Here is a 16,715-nt window from a genome sequence, read left to right on the forward strand (position 1 = left end):
ACTTCTAAGTAAGACATTAGGGGGGCCGGGCCCCATACCCGAGAGGGGCGAGAATGGAACGATCGTAACGAATCGACTCCGCCCGGTGCCGGAGACCGCCCGCAGCGCATTTTAACACGCAGCCTCTGAATGGCCGCTTATGAATGGCGGCGATCGCCGTTATGGATATCGGCTATGGATATCGATTTGGCATTGGCAGCACCGCTTGGCTGTGTCTGACTGAAGTGAAAGAGAGTGTGAACCGCAAGAATGTCTCGCCGCCGGGCTCTTGGGCGTCCATTTGCCAGCTAAGTTATGGCCCACTTAGCGCCGGTGACAGTGGTGGGCCGTTGAGCTTCATCTAAAAGCCCCCATTCGTGGCCGAGCACGAACAGCACGGCATAACGGAGTAAACGGTACATTCGATCGGATCGCCCGTTATCGATTTAACTGCAAGCGATACACCCGGAGGATGAAGGATAAATCCTCGGAAGTCAAGCTCTCCGGCAGTCAATCTCCGGCAACACCACGCTCGGGATAGCTCGGGATTCCAAAATGTTGAGTCTTGCGTTGCGCCTGGTCCGGCGCACCTGCTGCTGCTCCCCTTGCTGAATCTTGAGTTCGTGTTTTCCTCTCTTTTCTCGCAGAAAGCTGTTACATTACTAAGAAAGACTTTGAACATGGTGAAACCCAAATCTTAGGCTGTCGAAACTGTTCGTGCGTCGATGGCAACATGCACTGCGAGTTCCTGCAGTGCCCGGAGCTCAAGTGCCCACCGGAGCAGCAGATGTCGGTGACGGACGAGTGCTGTAAATTTTGTCAAGGTATTACATCGTTCCCGCCGGTTCCCCCCCACCAGCCGCAGCAAGAGCACGATCAGCACGGCCGGGAGGAGTCGGGAGCACGGTTACACCCCCTCCGGCACTCGCTGCACTTGCAGGAGGAGGGTCCCGTGCCTGGGGGCCTCAATTACAGTGGCGTCGTCGAGTTCTTTTCCGGCCACCATCCATCGAACCATCGGCCGGCGCCGACGAGCGAGCCGGAGGACGACGATAAGTTGATCGACGTCCGGGCGGTCGACGATCGGTTTCTGTCGATGCTCATCGTGGCCGACGGCCGATCGGAGGCGGCGGAGGTCGACTTGATCGAGAGCCAGCTTGAGCTTGAGGCGGAGGCACCGTCCGAGAGCGACGTCGCCTTCAACCTGGTGGACGAGCCCGAGTCCGCCGAAGTCGATCGGGAATCGGATGCATTCCGATGATGGAGGCCTCGTTTTCAGCTCGATTCACTCGATAACTATGTTGTGTGGTGTGTGGCAAGGGGCCCCAAAAACTGTACCGGCCGACCGACACAGACCATAAAAGAAACCATCATCCACCATCATGTAACCATCATACGACACTGTCATCCGACGTAACCCGCATCCAAGATCATCGATCCAACACGATCCACACCACGGGATACACTCTACTGTACTTGGTTTCTCTCTCTCTGTCTCTCTCTCTTGGTGCTCGCTAATACTATTGCTCTTCCAAGGACATCTGTCGCTCTGTATGCGTGTGCGCACTAATCACTCCCGTGCCGATCATGTTCTGCCCTGCTTTCAGCGCCATCATCAGCCATCCAACGAAACTAACTAACCAACCATTCTAACTTCTATCGTTTCATGTATCGCTCTCTGACTCTGGGGCTTAACTCTTCTCTTCGTGTTGCAAAATCGCTTCGTCTGCCTCTACGACCGTTCAAAATTCACTAATCTAATTCTGCGTCTTCAAATTTGGGTCCTGCGAACAATTCTATCTGCTATCTCTCCACTGACTCCAACAACCCGTTAACCCACGCTCAAGGCGTGGACTATTGCTCAAAGGGTCACGCATGTCACACTAACGCTACGTGTCTTAATCTTAACACCAAGTACACGTGTACCTGTCGCTCGGGCTTCCACGGAGATGGGTATAATTGTTCCGGTAAGTACCGCAGTATTCGCACACGCCATACATAACGCCCCGGCCGTTGGCCCTTCCATTGTTGTTGGTAACCCATCATCCATTACCTATATATATATATCTGTACGTAATATTACTGTTATCAAAACCTCTCGGAATTACTTGAGGTTACCTACGGTGTTTGAAACAGCGATGCAAGAACTGCAGTAACTAGGAATTTATTAGACCACTAAGAAAATGATAACCTTGCGAGAAAGTGTGTTTATGTGTGCGACACTAAAGGACAGGTGGGATAGGACAATCGGATGCTTTTCATGTTAGACTGCGAATGTTGAGGCTATGATTAACCTGTTTCTGTTTTCTTCCAATACAATCATATGTAATCAAAGATATTAGTAAACGCTCACCACAACAATACGACTAATCGGATCTAATCCCAAACGCTAAACGCGCTAAAGCTCACAAAGCTCTCTAATACCGCAAACCGGTTACCGGTATAATCTTAGTTTACAAAGTGCTCACCAATATTTTGCACCAAATAATAAACGAACCAGGCAGCCAGAAGTTTGCTCCGTTTGGCCGTTTTTTGTTTCACTTTCCGATAGTGGTGATTAACAAAACGTAAAACAAACAACAACACGGCAAAGAATTCACCTTCGGACCGGCTTCAAAAAAGCGGTTCGGATCTCATTCACCTAACTCTCTCGAGGGAAGCGAATTAATCAATACTGCGGTACCGGCGGTGACACGAACACTAAAATCAATATCGCGTGATGGAGGCGCATGGCCGGTTGTGATGTTCGTTCTCGGTGCGATTAATCTGGCGTTGGGCGCGCGGCGATGGATTTTTAAAAATTGTAACCCCATGTTGCTCGACTAATTCAACGTGACCGATTGTAAATCACTGTGGCGTGGCACTCACAAAAAAAAACTAAGGAATTAATTCGTCTCGCAACAACCCATACATCAACTCCCTCTGGGGTGTCTGGGAGCGTTGCTTACCCTTTTCACCCAGCACCCAGGTGGGGTAGGGCTTTCTGGTTGGGATACCGAAGGATTGGCCACTAACCAAAAAACACGGACCACATAAACACACGCAACACAACACAACAATATATCCCATTCACAGCCTCACTCTCATTCGCTCGCCTCATTATCGCCCCTCATCGACTATTAATTTGGCAAATTTTCACTTCGATCGCGTGATCACGCCCCCCGTGGAAGAGGGGTGGGGGTGGGTGGGTGGCGGACACACAAACACATACACTTGGTACGGAGCCAACAGCCAACAACATAACGTTTCAATTACGAGCTACTCAGCATCTCAACATCCACCTGAGTCTGTGGCGGACCATGAAATGTCGCGTCGCGGTTTTTGGTGCAATTTTCACCACTATTTCACGATCGTCACGGCCATGGACGGTGGCGCTGAAATCGTGTAGTTGTGGAGGGGTTCTGGGATTTTTGTCGTTCTCGAAAGCCGTTGCCTTGCAAGAGGCGTGGAGGACCAAAACTGGACTGGACCAAAAGTTCTAGATCAAAAGTCCTGACCAGTAAGCTGACAGATTTGGAGGTTTTGCAGCTGTCCAGCACACGCGCCGTGTGCGCGTCTTTTTCTTCCTCGTTGGTGTTGGCACCGGTTCGCCGGCGCTCTGGCCATAAATCATACCCGATCTGACGTACAAAGGCGAGTCACTGGGGACACTATTTTAAGCCCGGCCCAATCCCGTGTCGCGACGAAGATTTGATATTTGCACATCGGTGGCCATTCCTGTAAACCTCTTCGCAACGCGCCAGTGCGTGCTGATCATGCTTGGCTCTCTCTCTCTCTTGGCGAACGGGGGCTTCCGAGCGTCGCGCCGAAACCGACACACCATTCGACGTACTGAAGATCAATAAATAAATTCAATAATTTAGATACTCCACATAGGCGAAAAGGTCGGCCACATAAGCGGCCACACGGCGGCGTTGGCGGTGGCGGTGGCAGTGGCGGCGGCGGCGGCGGCGGTGCTGGTAAGAGGCAGCATCACAAGAACGGTACTCACCGAAACAAACATTCAAAGAAAAAGAAGCACGAACACGCACTGCAGTTGCAGGCCGCAGAAGGTGAAATATCTTATGTGTCAATCGATCAGTAATAATCAGTAGTATTAATGATAATAATAGTAATAATGGTGAGACTAATTTTGGAGACGAACAGGGCAGAAAAACCCAACACTACCAGAGGTAACAGTCAAAATGGAATATGGCAGGAGTTTTACAAAGCATTCGCTAATAGACTAAGGGTGGATTACTAAGGACACGCAACACAAACAAACCGAGCACACATACACACCAATACCAATGCAGCCGATCAACTGTTGGACTTATTTCGCGCGATGATCATATGTTCGATGTCTATACGGGGTCTAAAACTATGAAACCGAATCCTTTTTAAAGTAATTACATGTTTATTGGATTGAAATGAAAAACTCAATTTTATTCAAACCATGTGCCATCACTATCGGTACATTTCTCCCATTCTCCTAGCTAATTCATGGATTCCGCGCCGTAAGAATTCTTCGTCTTCGTGTCCAGGCGCATTATCATGGAGCAAAGTTATCTCACCGTGTCCTTTGGCCCATTGTGGTCGTTTTCCGATAAAGGCATGGTTCAAATTTATCATTTGTTGTCGGTAGCGATCTGTTTTAACGGTTTAGGAGCTTGTGATACACCACACCTTTCTGGTCCCACCAGAAGGGTTTTTGAAGTCCTTCGACGCTTCTTTTTTTTAAAAGTCGAATCGCAATTTTTTGTAATGTTTAAACCCCTCAAAGCACCGTGATTTTCCAACAACAAGCTTCAACAAGCGTTTGATGCGATTCGTTCGAATTTTTTTCAGTAGCTAGCAGAAAAACAAACAAAAATCGACAGGGTCTAACTGCTTCAAAGAATAGTTGAAAACCAAATCAATATTTTTTTAAATCAAATTTATTTGCCTGATGTCAAAACAAAGCAGTGTTGCCAAAAAGGGACAATTAGCGGGCCAAATCCATCTGTTTACACAATTCGGTTTCATAGTCTAGACCCAGGTATAAGATTTGGAAAGAAACAATCGGCATCGGCACTAACAATGGGAAGGTTACTGACGACTTGTGGCGTTCGTGTGTTTAACTCCTTGCGCGTGCGCACGCGGGTCCTTTTTTTCCGAAGGCCGCCCCGCGACTAACGGACCAAATCTTTATCTGAATCCTTCCTTCTTCGCTGGCTTTTTTTTGGGTAGATGTGGATGAATGTGCTCAGCAAGGTGGCCTCAATGGGAACCACTGCCACCTGAACACGCGCTGCGTCAACACGTTCGGCGCGTACGTCTGCGAGTGCCTGCCGGGGTACCGGAGGCAGGACAAGTTCAACTGCGTCGAGCTGGACGAGTGCAAGTCGGGCGAACACGGCTGCCACGAGCACGCCGACTGCATCAACACGCTCGGCTCGTACCACTGCCGCTGCAAGCCGGGCTACTCGGGCGACGGATACGACTGCAAGCGTAAGTAGCCATGGCCAGAGGCCCGGCAGGGGGATCACTCATTCACCCGTCCCTCGCCCCAAACAGCCGTCTGCAACCAAACGTGTCTGAACGGTGGCGAATGCCGGTCGCCCGGAGTGTGCACGTGCCGCGCCGGCTACATCGGGGAGTCGTGCGAGAAGGACCTGGACGAGTGCGCGACCGGCCTCCACCGGTGTAAGGAAACAACGAACTGTGTTAACATGCCAGGCTGGTAAGTGGGTCGGCTCAGTCGTGGATTCTCAGTCGTGGCTGGACTGGAGCAATAACTTTCCGCGTGTTCTCTGCAACCTTTGTAGGTACTTTTGCAAATGTAAGCCTGGGTTCGAAACCAAAGGCCACGATTGTGTAGATATAGACGAGTGTTCCGCGAGGACGCACAGCTGTCACCCGACGGCGCAGTGCGTGAACACGCCGGGACACTTCAACTGCGAGTGCCCGGCGGCGCGAGACGGTGTGGGGCTGCCGCCCCACTGTAGGTTAAGCTGTATGTTCGAGGACAACGAAATCCCGGACGGGGGCCACGTGTCGCCCCGCAACCAGCCGTGCAAGGTGTGTCGCTGCGCGCAGGGCGTGATCAGCTGCGTGGAGCCGGCGTGCAACTGTTCGGCCTGGCGGCGCGGGGCCGGCCGCGACCTGTGCTGCCCGCAGTGCGACCCGAAGGAGTCCTGCCAGCACCAGGAGCTGCCGCACGTCACATTCCGCAGCGGCGAGCAGTGGATCTACCAGTGTCAGACGTGCGAATGTCTGGTGAGTCGAGACACTGCCAAACTGCGGCCACACCACTGGCCATCGCTAACCGGGCCCCTGACCGTTTCCTTGCAGTACGGCGAGTTCGACTGCTGGCAGCTCGAGTGTCCGCCTCTTACTTGTGATAATCCTCTGCCGGCCGGTCCGGCCGACTGCTGCCCGCGCTGCCCGGACGATGGGTGCGGCGGGTTCGGGAACGTGACCAGCGCGGCGCAGGCAGACCAGCCGAGCAGCGCGGCGATTGCGGGTGTGGGCAGCACGTGCTTGTACGAGAAGCATATCTACGCATCCGGGCAGCGGTTCAAGTATCCGTCCAGGGACTGTACCACCTGTTCCTGTAAGGTAAGTGTTCGCGACTCGCACCGGTAGCACCCCGAACAAGGACCCCCGAAACACACGAAAACCGAAAACATCCACCAGCAAATGAGAGGGATCCCAGAATGCACTGTTCCGTTTTACGAAAACCCTACCGCAGTTTTCATAGTTGTGCAGGAAAACGAATCCTTACCCCCTTTTTTTGGTTACTTTTCAAGTCGCGCGCTCTTCAGGATCAGAATCATTGATGCCATTTTAAAAATTATTCATACTTTATGTTCTTCTTTTTGTTTTGGTCAACCGTTCCATCCCGACGAATCCTGTCTACCGTGTGTAGGTGTGTTGCCCAACTTATCCTTGTTGCTCGGGACAAGTTTTTCGATCCACAACTGTCGCTGCTTTTGGCCCCAACCGATAAGGCGATAAAAGCAAATACTTTGTTTGATTGATCTTCGAGTTTGATTCTGCGCGTCTTCCGTCTGTTTTATTTTTTCTGTATCTCCGGCCAAAACCTGACACACCAAGACACACGCCAAATAAGAAGCACGGCCACTCGTCACACGACACTTTTTCACCACCCGAAAACGTTCAGGGACATTACTTTTCTTTACTGGGCACACCCCGCCATTTATGTTTGGTTTCGTGGACACGAAACGAACCCGATTGGATTGGGCCCCTAGTGCATTGCTTTGGTTGATACGATTCGCGGAGACAGCTTGCTGGTGGAGGAGGCTTCCCGTTCAAGCTTCGCCCGATGCTTATTGCTACTTTTGTTTTAGTTTGGACCGAAGAGCTGGACCATAGTTTTCTGTGGACCTGCTGGCTTGAGATGCGTACTTCCGTTTGTGACTGTTCCGGTATCGCTTCTTCTATGTGTCTCGATCGATCTCTCTCTCTCTCTCTTTGCCTGGTTTTCGTTTTTCTCCATCTGCTGTAGGTCATATTTTTTTTCTATATTCATATGGCAAACACAAATTTTACACATCCAGCGCCCCGTACATCCACCGATTCGACATGCTATATACGTATTTCGCGCAGTTACTTCATTCGCTAATTGGCGTGTGCATGATGTTTGTGAAGGTTCATAGCAAAGTTTATGTTGCGATTAACTAACGAACTAACAGGAGCCTGACGGGTGTGTAGGGAGCACCGGAAAGTAGGGAGGACTGAGATGTGTAGACAGTACTTTCGAATGACGCGTTCCCTTTCGAACACCCGACACCATTAAGAACATGTTTACATCTAACAGGTTTCCGTTTTATTTATGCATCATTTTTGCTAGCCCGTTTGTGCTATCCACAGCGTGTTATCATCTTTTCTTCTTATGTTCTCAGTGTTCCATTTTGTAAACCTTACGTGCTTCAGCAGGCACTTTATGCAAGAATCAACCAATAACCAATTTTTCTTTTCTTAGCTGCTAAAAGTGTTATCCAATACCATTTCGAACATTACTAATAGCATTAACCATTACCTACTATGAACTACCTACATAACGAAACTAATGTAACAATGTAACCTGCGAACAAATTACATTCCAGGTCCCCTACTGTGCCCAACTGGTGAGCAATTCCGCGTGTTGTGTGCATCGGTAAAAAATCACTCTTTAACTACACTAACATTCGAGTTACTTGTATGGTTTCGGTTTTCTTTTCTCTTCTTTAGTTTGGTATCTGTGATCAGTAATCTTGATTTGCCCATCCTGTTCTCTTGTTCTTGTTTTGTGTTTTATAGTTTTCCAATGTTTTCCTTTCTTGTTGGCTTTTGAGTTGGCGAGTTTGGTTTCTTTCTCACATTTCGTTCCGTTTTGGTTGGTTTTCCTTTCCCCAGTGTTGTGACACGTGATGTTCTTACCTACCTTCTTCATTTACTTTGTGTAAATATTTCCAAAAAGTAATGCTGTTCTGCCATTTTTCGATAACAAACCTTAACATAGACTGCACTGAGGGATCCGTTTCGGTGGAACCGTTTTGCAACTTTAAATAGTTCGTCTGCAACTGTTTCTTCCGCCGCGGTTCTTTCTTTCTTGTAAATCTTGTTAACAATTTGCCAGCGATGCCGCCAAATTATTCAACGCAAAATCAGTTTCACTCCTTTGCATTACAATTTCAATATATTGTGGTTTATTTGTGCTCCAAAGCACTTGAAATATCAAGCCGTTATCAACCGTTTTTTTGTGCATAGGATATGGCTTTACCAATTTGCAACTATCACTAGAACTATGCGCGTTCATACAACGTTTGAATCGAACATACAATTCACTCATTCACTTCGACCTGCTGGCAAAATCACTACCGAAAGGAATCTTGATCATGATACATGACTTTATAGAGTGTTTAACGGTAAACGCGTATATTTTACTCACATTCAAATTTAATAGATAACTTCTCTTCACGCAAAGGATTTAATAATGATACTAAAATTTTCGATCTTTTGTTTTGTTATTATCATAAAACATCACAATGCCCGTTTTTACGTTCGAATTGTCTTCAGTTGAGTCTCAATGGAATTGTGATATGTGAACCAACATTTGTTTGTTTCAAAATTACCTATTTATTTTGAATAAATTTGAGTTTAGTTCTATCATTTCAAACAAAAACATCACGCACCAATCACGTTTGTTATAGAAAACTATCGTAGGCAGTGTATCAATTTTTTTCTTTCCGGTAATCTTCCTTCTCCTCCGAGACGGACTAATATCCATTCACTTTCTCTCTTGTTATGGGCACATTCGTTCATGTTGTTCAATTGTCTCTCCATTGATTGTGTGCGTTACATTTGGTGTCTGTATGTGTATCGATAGTATGACTGTATGCACATTCCCGAAGAACTTGTAAGTTTGTTACATTCGTTTTTCAATACAATCGAAACGTTTCCTTTTTTATTTGAGCCGTACTTCAGGAACACCAACTCTACGTGGTGCTGGCTTCTCACTTGGCCCGGCCTGTCTGGCCCATGCTCCTTTCTTTACATGTTGCTCGATCGGTGTGAAAGCATCAAACAAAATGCCTACTAACCGTTTTCGCCTTTTACTTAACTCATCTCAATCATGGCCATATGTCACCCATCAAACCGCGCCATCATCTATAGAAACGACACATTGAACATGAAACATCTACAATCTGGTAACTGGAACAGTTTCCCTTTCTTGAGCGATCGAATGCATCCAGTTGCTTTGAACACTTGCTATTCTCTTTCGTCCGACTTAAGCCGAAGCCGATTTTCGCGTAAACCCCTTTCTTGTACATCCGTGTTCTGTGTCTGCATTTTTGCTGCCCCCTTCCGTTGTAGAAAAGCGTTGTTTCAGTCCGTTCACAAATCAGGCCGTCTTTCCGTTAAAGAACACTTTTTGGAATCTAATTTCCCCTGTTGAATTGATGCTTTTGTTTGTCTCTTCATTTATTTATATTCCTGTTCTGTTCTGATTTTTGTCTTCATTTCAGTATTTCGCACCCTTCGCGTGTGTGTTGTTTGAATTAGTGTAGAATTAGTATTAGCAAACGTAGTATCGTAGTACCGGTTTGACGCTTGTTTAGCATAGTGTAAGCACAGTAGAGTCGGTTTGTTCGCCTTCGCGCCAGTGACCCGAAGGTAGCGAAAGGGTCTGATCGTTGCCGTAGGTTTCTCGCCCATTGGCAGGGCCCGAGATGGCTGGTCCATTAAATCGTTCACTGGTTGAAACGAAAGTAGGGTACAGTGAATATTATTTGGCGTCTCGTTCCCCGATGGTATAGCAGCCACATAGAAGGATTTGTAATCCAATTTAGGAGCTCCTTCTTTTTAATTTTCCAATTCTTTGAGTTTGAGTCGTTGCTAAAGTCGGTTGATTGCTAGGTGCCACCTCACTTTGCATGGAGCTGCTTTGTTCGATCAACCAAATGATGGAGCTCTGCAAAATGAAGCTCTAGAAATTAACCAACTTTACGATGTGAAGTTTCAAAAAACAGTAAACAATGTTATCCCCCCAGAAGAGCAGCAGCAGGGCAGTTTAGTGTTAGGACGATAGCTATCCTTTGATAATTTGATTGAAGCGAACAAACTTTACCGATGGTCGGATTATGTTTTAATTTACGTGTCTCGTGTCTTTCTCCCTTTTCATTGCCACACGACGTTGCGTTATGTTGCGTTTCCTGCGCGCACAATCCCACAACACCGGTGTTTACGAATAACCAACAATCGCCAACAAAAAACCACAAAATTAAAACACTCTTCTGCACTCACAACAACAACTGTGCCAACTGCGAAACCGGCCACTGGAACAACATTGATCCACGGCCGACTGTAAAAATGGTGGCTTGATTCAAACTGTCGTGTCCTCGTGCTTTGTGAACGTTTTCTTTGGCAACACCAACCCACCGCGCCACTCAAAACGATTTTGTACCGCACAACGCACCACAATGCACGCACACATACACACCACCACCACCACCAATTGACGTACAACACACCACCACCACCACCACCGTTCGATCGTTCTCTATCTCTTCTTCCGCACGAACAAATGTTACTTTTGGTTACTGAACAAAAAACGGTATGATTTCCATCACCTCCTAAAACGATCACCAATCGTTCGTTCTCAAAACTCAACGCGAACCCGGGGGCACCAACGACCACGACGACGACGACGGTTTCCGATGGCAGGATGGCAAAATTACCTGCCGTTTTGACGACGACTGCACTGAGCCTGCTGCTGACGGTGCACTGCGAGCGGTGGACGAGTCTGATGCGAACGGTGTGCTTCAGCATAGCGCTGCTAGTGATAAACCATCGCAAACAGCGGCTGCCACGATGTTGGCACAGCAGCACAACAACCATCACCACCACCAGCACCAGCCAGGCAGCCGTACCGGGCGCAGCAGCCGACCGATGCCAACAACAGCAGCAGCAGCAACAGCAGATACCACCCCGGCAACAACCAGCAGCAGCAGCACAATTCGTACCAGCGAGAGCTCCGTCCCGACCGCAGCGAGTGTGGCTGATAGTTCGCATCGGCGGGACACCGACAGCCACGAAGGAAGCCCGGAGCAGCAGCAGCAGGCATCCTCCATCGTTGCCTTCCCGGTATCAACATCGGTCAGCAGATCGACCGCCAGTCCGAGCACCACCACCAGCAAGAAGGTGCATGCAAGTGGTGCGCCACCCATCACACCGGAAGTGGACCCATTCGCTCACCAGAAGGCCGGTGGTTCGTCGGAAGCTGGAACCGCCACCGGTTCACCACCGGGGCCGAGCGCTCCGGAGACGGCGGATGCTGAGGGCAGTCAACTCCAGGCTCCTACATCGACGACAACGAACGCCCGCGCGAAACGCTCACTGTTCGTGCACCGGACCGACCGTAACGTCGTGAGCCATCCACCCGCCGTAGTCCCGGCCCGAAGGACGAGAGATCGCAACGCGCGAGGTTAGGAAGGCGATGGCAGCGCGCTAGTGATGGCGCGCTAAATCAAACGGAAACCAAAACTGTTCCAAAACTAATTTACTGTCTTATGAAAAACAAGAAACCACAAACTGATGCAACGAGATCTTGGGCACGAGTGCAGAGCGCGACAGTTGATCAAGGTGATCGAGCAGCGAGCCCCATGTTTTAATAGCCTCCGTCGTAAGAGTCACACCTAGAGATCCTCGTCCCTTAAGTTCCCCCGTTGCACTCCGCGGTGTCTTTCATGGAACCTAGTTTTAACTTTTGTCGCTGAAAAGCGCGCGCGCGCCCGAGAGAGTCAGAGAGCGAGAAAGAGAGAGAGAGAGTGGGCCAGAAGGTGTCAGTATAGTAAGCGCAACAAGATTTTAAACACTCCCGACCTAATCCCGACCTATTGAAACGGTTTTTCTCCGCCAAATAGTGGAAAGCCCCGGCTGAGAATTAGCTTTAGTTGTTTCGTCGTCCACTGCAAAACTAACAAATGCTAACCAATTTCGCTTCGAAAAGAGCGAGAATATCGTGTTCGAGTCGAGTCGCGATCAGCCAGCCTAGGACTCAACTACCGCTGGTTGTATCCGAACGTTAATTTAATCTCTTACAACCATGGAACACGGGAAACGAATAACTACTCCCAAGCGAACTGCGCCCATGAGCGGCCCACACACAAACACATACATACAAGTTTTAAACCTTTCTTAACGTTCAAACCGTTCAACGGCAAAATACTCCAGTAACCGCAAAAGCTACGGCCAATAGAGTTGACTTACCCCACAGCTCAAGGATTACCCACAGCGCAGCTCTGAACGGAACAGAGGAAGCAATGTTCCTGAAGAGCTTAGGGCCACTGGGTTCCCAACATTCCCAACAACGGACTATTGAATTAGTTTTCAAATCTAATGCCGGAAGCATAAGAACTCCATAGCTCCATCCACACATCCGACAAAAATCACACAAAAACACCAAATCAGAAAGCGTGGCAAAAGTGGTGCCCGTCGCAACGATCCACGCCCATCCGCGTGGCCACGTGTCTTATCTCCGATATCGCAAGCCATGAGAATGCAGGTCTGCAAAAAAGAAAAGAAAAACTGAACATGGAAAGTGGGAAACTGCAGAAGAAGCAACACCCAGAATCAAAGAGCGCAATAGTAGATCGACACAATTGCCTGATTTTCTAGTCATACGTCATGAAAAAGCAAATCTGCGCCCATGGATTGTTTTATATTATTTATTTCATTCTCTACTCATTGTCCATTGTCCGTAGCTCAATGTTTGTGACGCGCAACTAGCCAGGATGCTCCTGGTCAATCCTGCTGTTTGTCAAGGAAGTGCCACGCAGCATGCGGCCACTCCGTCAGTTAATTTTAATCGTTTTAGCAAGCTCCCGTAAAACTAACTTTCGTTTCCACCGCACCCATTACGGGGGAAACCTTTTATTTATTCGTTTAAACCTTTCGTAAAACTCAAACCACGGCGTCTCTGTGACACAACTAATCGCAAAACGAAACGGTGGGTTCCCACACATGCACTACAATCATACAAAAAACCCCACGGCAAAGCACTGGTTAAGAAGACAGGAAACTAAACTGATGCGTAAACAAATATGGAGAGTGAAAGAGAGCAAATGGCATTCGAGAAAACCAATTAGATTGTTACAAGTAGATAACTATGAAAGTGAATACACACAACGACAAAGCCGGAACCGAAATCTCGTTGGCCCCCGGGGACCTCGTTCTCGAAGGTAGTGGTAGTGATGAGCGAGGACGAATAGTCGTGCCCGCGTTTCAAATGCTCTACGAAGTATCCATCTTCGCAGTATTAGAAGAGTAGAAAGCAACAGCACCTCGGCACGGCACCGCTCAGCTGTTTCAGCCGGGGGCAAGGATATCAGTCTATCTGTTTGAGGTTCGAGTAAGAAATGATCCTTGAAAGTGATATTTTGAAAGCGTATTAGGGACTATTGCCGATAGAACCGGGGGCTGCTTGTTAGTGCTGTTTCTTGTTTCTGTTTTGTTTCACTAACTCACTATGGTCTAGTGTGGTGTAGTAGCTTCCGTTTGTTCCCGAAGGCAGCGCTACCACTTCGTGTCACTCGACTATACAGCAGCATGTATTGCGCCATAGCGTAGAGATCGGCCTGAACACCACAACAAACAAACAAAGGGATAGAATAGAACGGAACCATGAAAACCTATATTCTCTCTATTTCCAAATGTAAAATTTTAGACTCAACCACTAGGAGGGGGTAACAAAGCGAAACGAAAGCCCCATTTGCCACCGCTATCTATATTTATAAACAATACCAACTATAAACCTATATACCCGTAAAGCTTATAGAAACAACCGTTCGCTTGGCGGCGGCGGGTTGGCGCGAAAGATATACAAAACGCGTTCAACCAGCCAGCAGCGGACCGCCGCGCATATTTAGCAGCAATGTTGCCGCAGCATCGGTGGGTGAAAAACAAAAAAACTCGTTAGTTGTGTTTTATGTTTCTTGTTTCAGTGTAAAAATATTTCTTTGTGTATAAAACTAGGCGACAGTCGCGTGCGCAAAAGCTGCAATTGTTTCGCCCAGGGGTTTGCAATCACACTCGCGCATGTTCACGTGCTTGCATTGGCGACTGTCCGGTTCTGCCGGACCGGGGGCTAAGCGAAACCCTAAGTGGAATAGGTTGGAATTAAGCAAACCTAAGTAAAGCTTGATCATAACGATTAAACGTAGCATGTAGTGCGGACACACCAATAATAAAACAATGGAATAAAACAACAAAGGCATGATGCAAGCCATCTTTGTATTTAGTGGAATTATAAACCGTGTGCATTGTAACTTATCATGTATGGTTAAGTTTCTAGGATTTGGCGGGTAAACTAGTAAACTTCGTGAGAACTCTGTGTACATAGCTAGTGAATAAAAAGGAAACAAACAAAGGATAAAATATACATACAATTAAACAACAAATACTAGAAATTTGAAGCAAGCGAGCGAGAGAGGCGAAAACCGAGTGGCAGCATCCTGAGGAAAACACTTTGAAAAATCACAGTGAGAGCCGGCAGAGAGCAGGACGAAAGTGTATTGCACTAGCGATACGGATACAAATTAAAGTAACAAATTCGAATCGGGGTCAGCTAAAGGGACGGTGGTTGTAACAGGCCCGGCCCGAACGGTGGTGTAAAGGCGGTTAAGAACAATAACGACGAAGCGCTAGATACAAACACTTTTTGAAATCGATCGTTCAATTAAAAATTGCATTAGAAGCTGAACAAACTAACAACAGCAGGCAGCAACAAAATAAAAGAAAGTATAAACACTCAAAGCAATTGACAAACAAATTACGCATCCGCAACTGCAAAAACAAGCAAACAATAACACGAATTCACGCAGTTACAATAGCTACTGTTCTGGTTAACAAAACAAAAACAAACAATTTTCGAAAGCGTTTAAAACATATACATTGGAGACAGCATATGGGCATAGAAGAGGGCGGGAAAAACATTGTACATCGATTGAAACAAGCATACAGAGCAGGAAAAGAAAAACTATCACAGCGTATATTGTCTAGGTCTGTATTATATGTTTATTTTTGCATTATATTTATATTAAATATATTAAATTTCAACATTTATTTTAAATAAACACCAATCCATTCGCGTTAACGAACCGGAACGAAAATTCATTCTATGTCGGCCTTCGTATAATTTCAATGTGTCTTATCGTTTATGGTTCTTTTCACAGGTAATTAAAAACAGTTATATGTGTGTTCGTTTTTTGGATAGAATTACAGTTTTTTATTATTTGGGCACAAAATAACTTATTTTACCTTTCTTTTTAAATCCGTATTATGTGTAGTTATCTGCGCTGTGAGTACTAATACTGTGAATGGTTCTAATCATTGTCTGATCTTTCAGGGAGATGATTTGCTTGGTTTTGTATTGTAAAAAGTACAGAGAAAAGGTGAACCAGAGAGTTATATAGAGCGTTTTCACAGCAATGCACCTATGCCAAACGGAGAGAAGTAAGATGTCAATCAGAAATGACAAATTTGAAATTTTCAAAGTGTTCCAATGTGGAACGATAATTGGGAAAAGGAGAAACATTTGCGGACCCCTTTCGCACAGACGTTCTGGAGGAGCAATGAAGTATTTAATGCGAATCATATAGGCATAGCAATGTATAAAATTAAATCCAAAAAACTTATGGAAACAAACCAAAACGCCGGGGAGGCGTTATAGGAAAAAAATAACAACAATTGGACGCACAAGAGAAATGATACAAAAGTAAACATGAAATCGAAACTAGTGAATCAATTATATAACTGAAACGAAAACAACAACTATTACGCAAAACAAACACACACAAACGTTAGACAAAACAAAAACTCTATAGGCAACTGGACAACTAACTATGTAACGGAAGGAGCTAATGGAGCGAATCACCAGAGGAGGGAGTGAACAACGTGTATGCTGCAAGAAACTAATGCGCCTGCACACTTGGCAAACGATAGATTAAGAGCGAATCTAACAAATAGAAGAAATAAACTAACAAAGAGTATAATTTGTACGGCGTGGTCTTGTCTTCCAGTGTCAATCGTGCTTCGAGGTGAAACAAACTTAACACTTTAAGCGGTTTAAGATTCCTCCCCGTGTTCTTTTCCACGGACAACATACGACGTAAGTTGTGCACTAACTGAGCAATTCCCAATTCAATTTAAATCAACGCATAAAGCATGTTTATTTGACTAAAAAACCACACACAGTGTGAACGGACCGCGAA

The 16,715-nt window shown here is 46.8% G+C and overlaps 1 protein-coding gene across 1 annotated transcript in view; it reads left to right on the forward strand.

Annotated features, from left to right (window-relative positions):
• The window catches only part of LOC131215259 (protein kinase C-binding protein NELL1-like), a 60,711-nt gene extending 48,777 nt beyond the window's left edge, over positions 1-11,934 (forward strand). The window contains exons 7-14 of the mRNA XM_058209647.1: positions 627-803; positions 3,843-4,031; positions 5,188-5,448; positions 5,515-5,680; positions 5,766-6,216; positions 6,292-6,558; positions 8,070-8,090; positions 11,170-11,934. Coding sequence (XP_058065630.1) covers positions 627-803; positions 3,843-4,031; positions 5,188-5,448; positions 5,515-5,680; positions 5,766-6,216; positions 6,292-6,558; positions 8,070-8,090; positions 11,170-11,934 — 2,297 coding nt within the window. The remainder of the gene's footprint in view (positions 1-626; positions 804-3,842; positions 4,032-5,187; positions 5,449-5,514; positions 5,681-5,765; positions 6,217-6,291; positions 6,559-8,069; positions 8,091-11,169) is intronic.
• Positions 11,935-16,715: the final 4,781 nt, after the last annotated feature.

This window comes from Anopheles bellator, chromosome 1 (assembly GCF_943735745.2).
Source record: "Anopheles bellator chromosome 1, idAnoBellAS_SP24_06.2, whole genome shotgun sequence".
NCBI lineage: Eukaryota > Metazoa > Arthropoda > Insecta > Diptera > Culicidae > Anopheles > Anopheles bellator.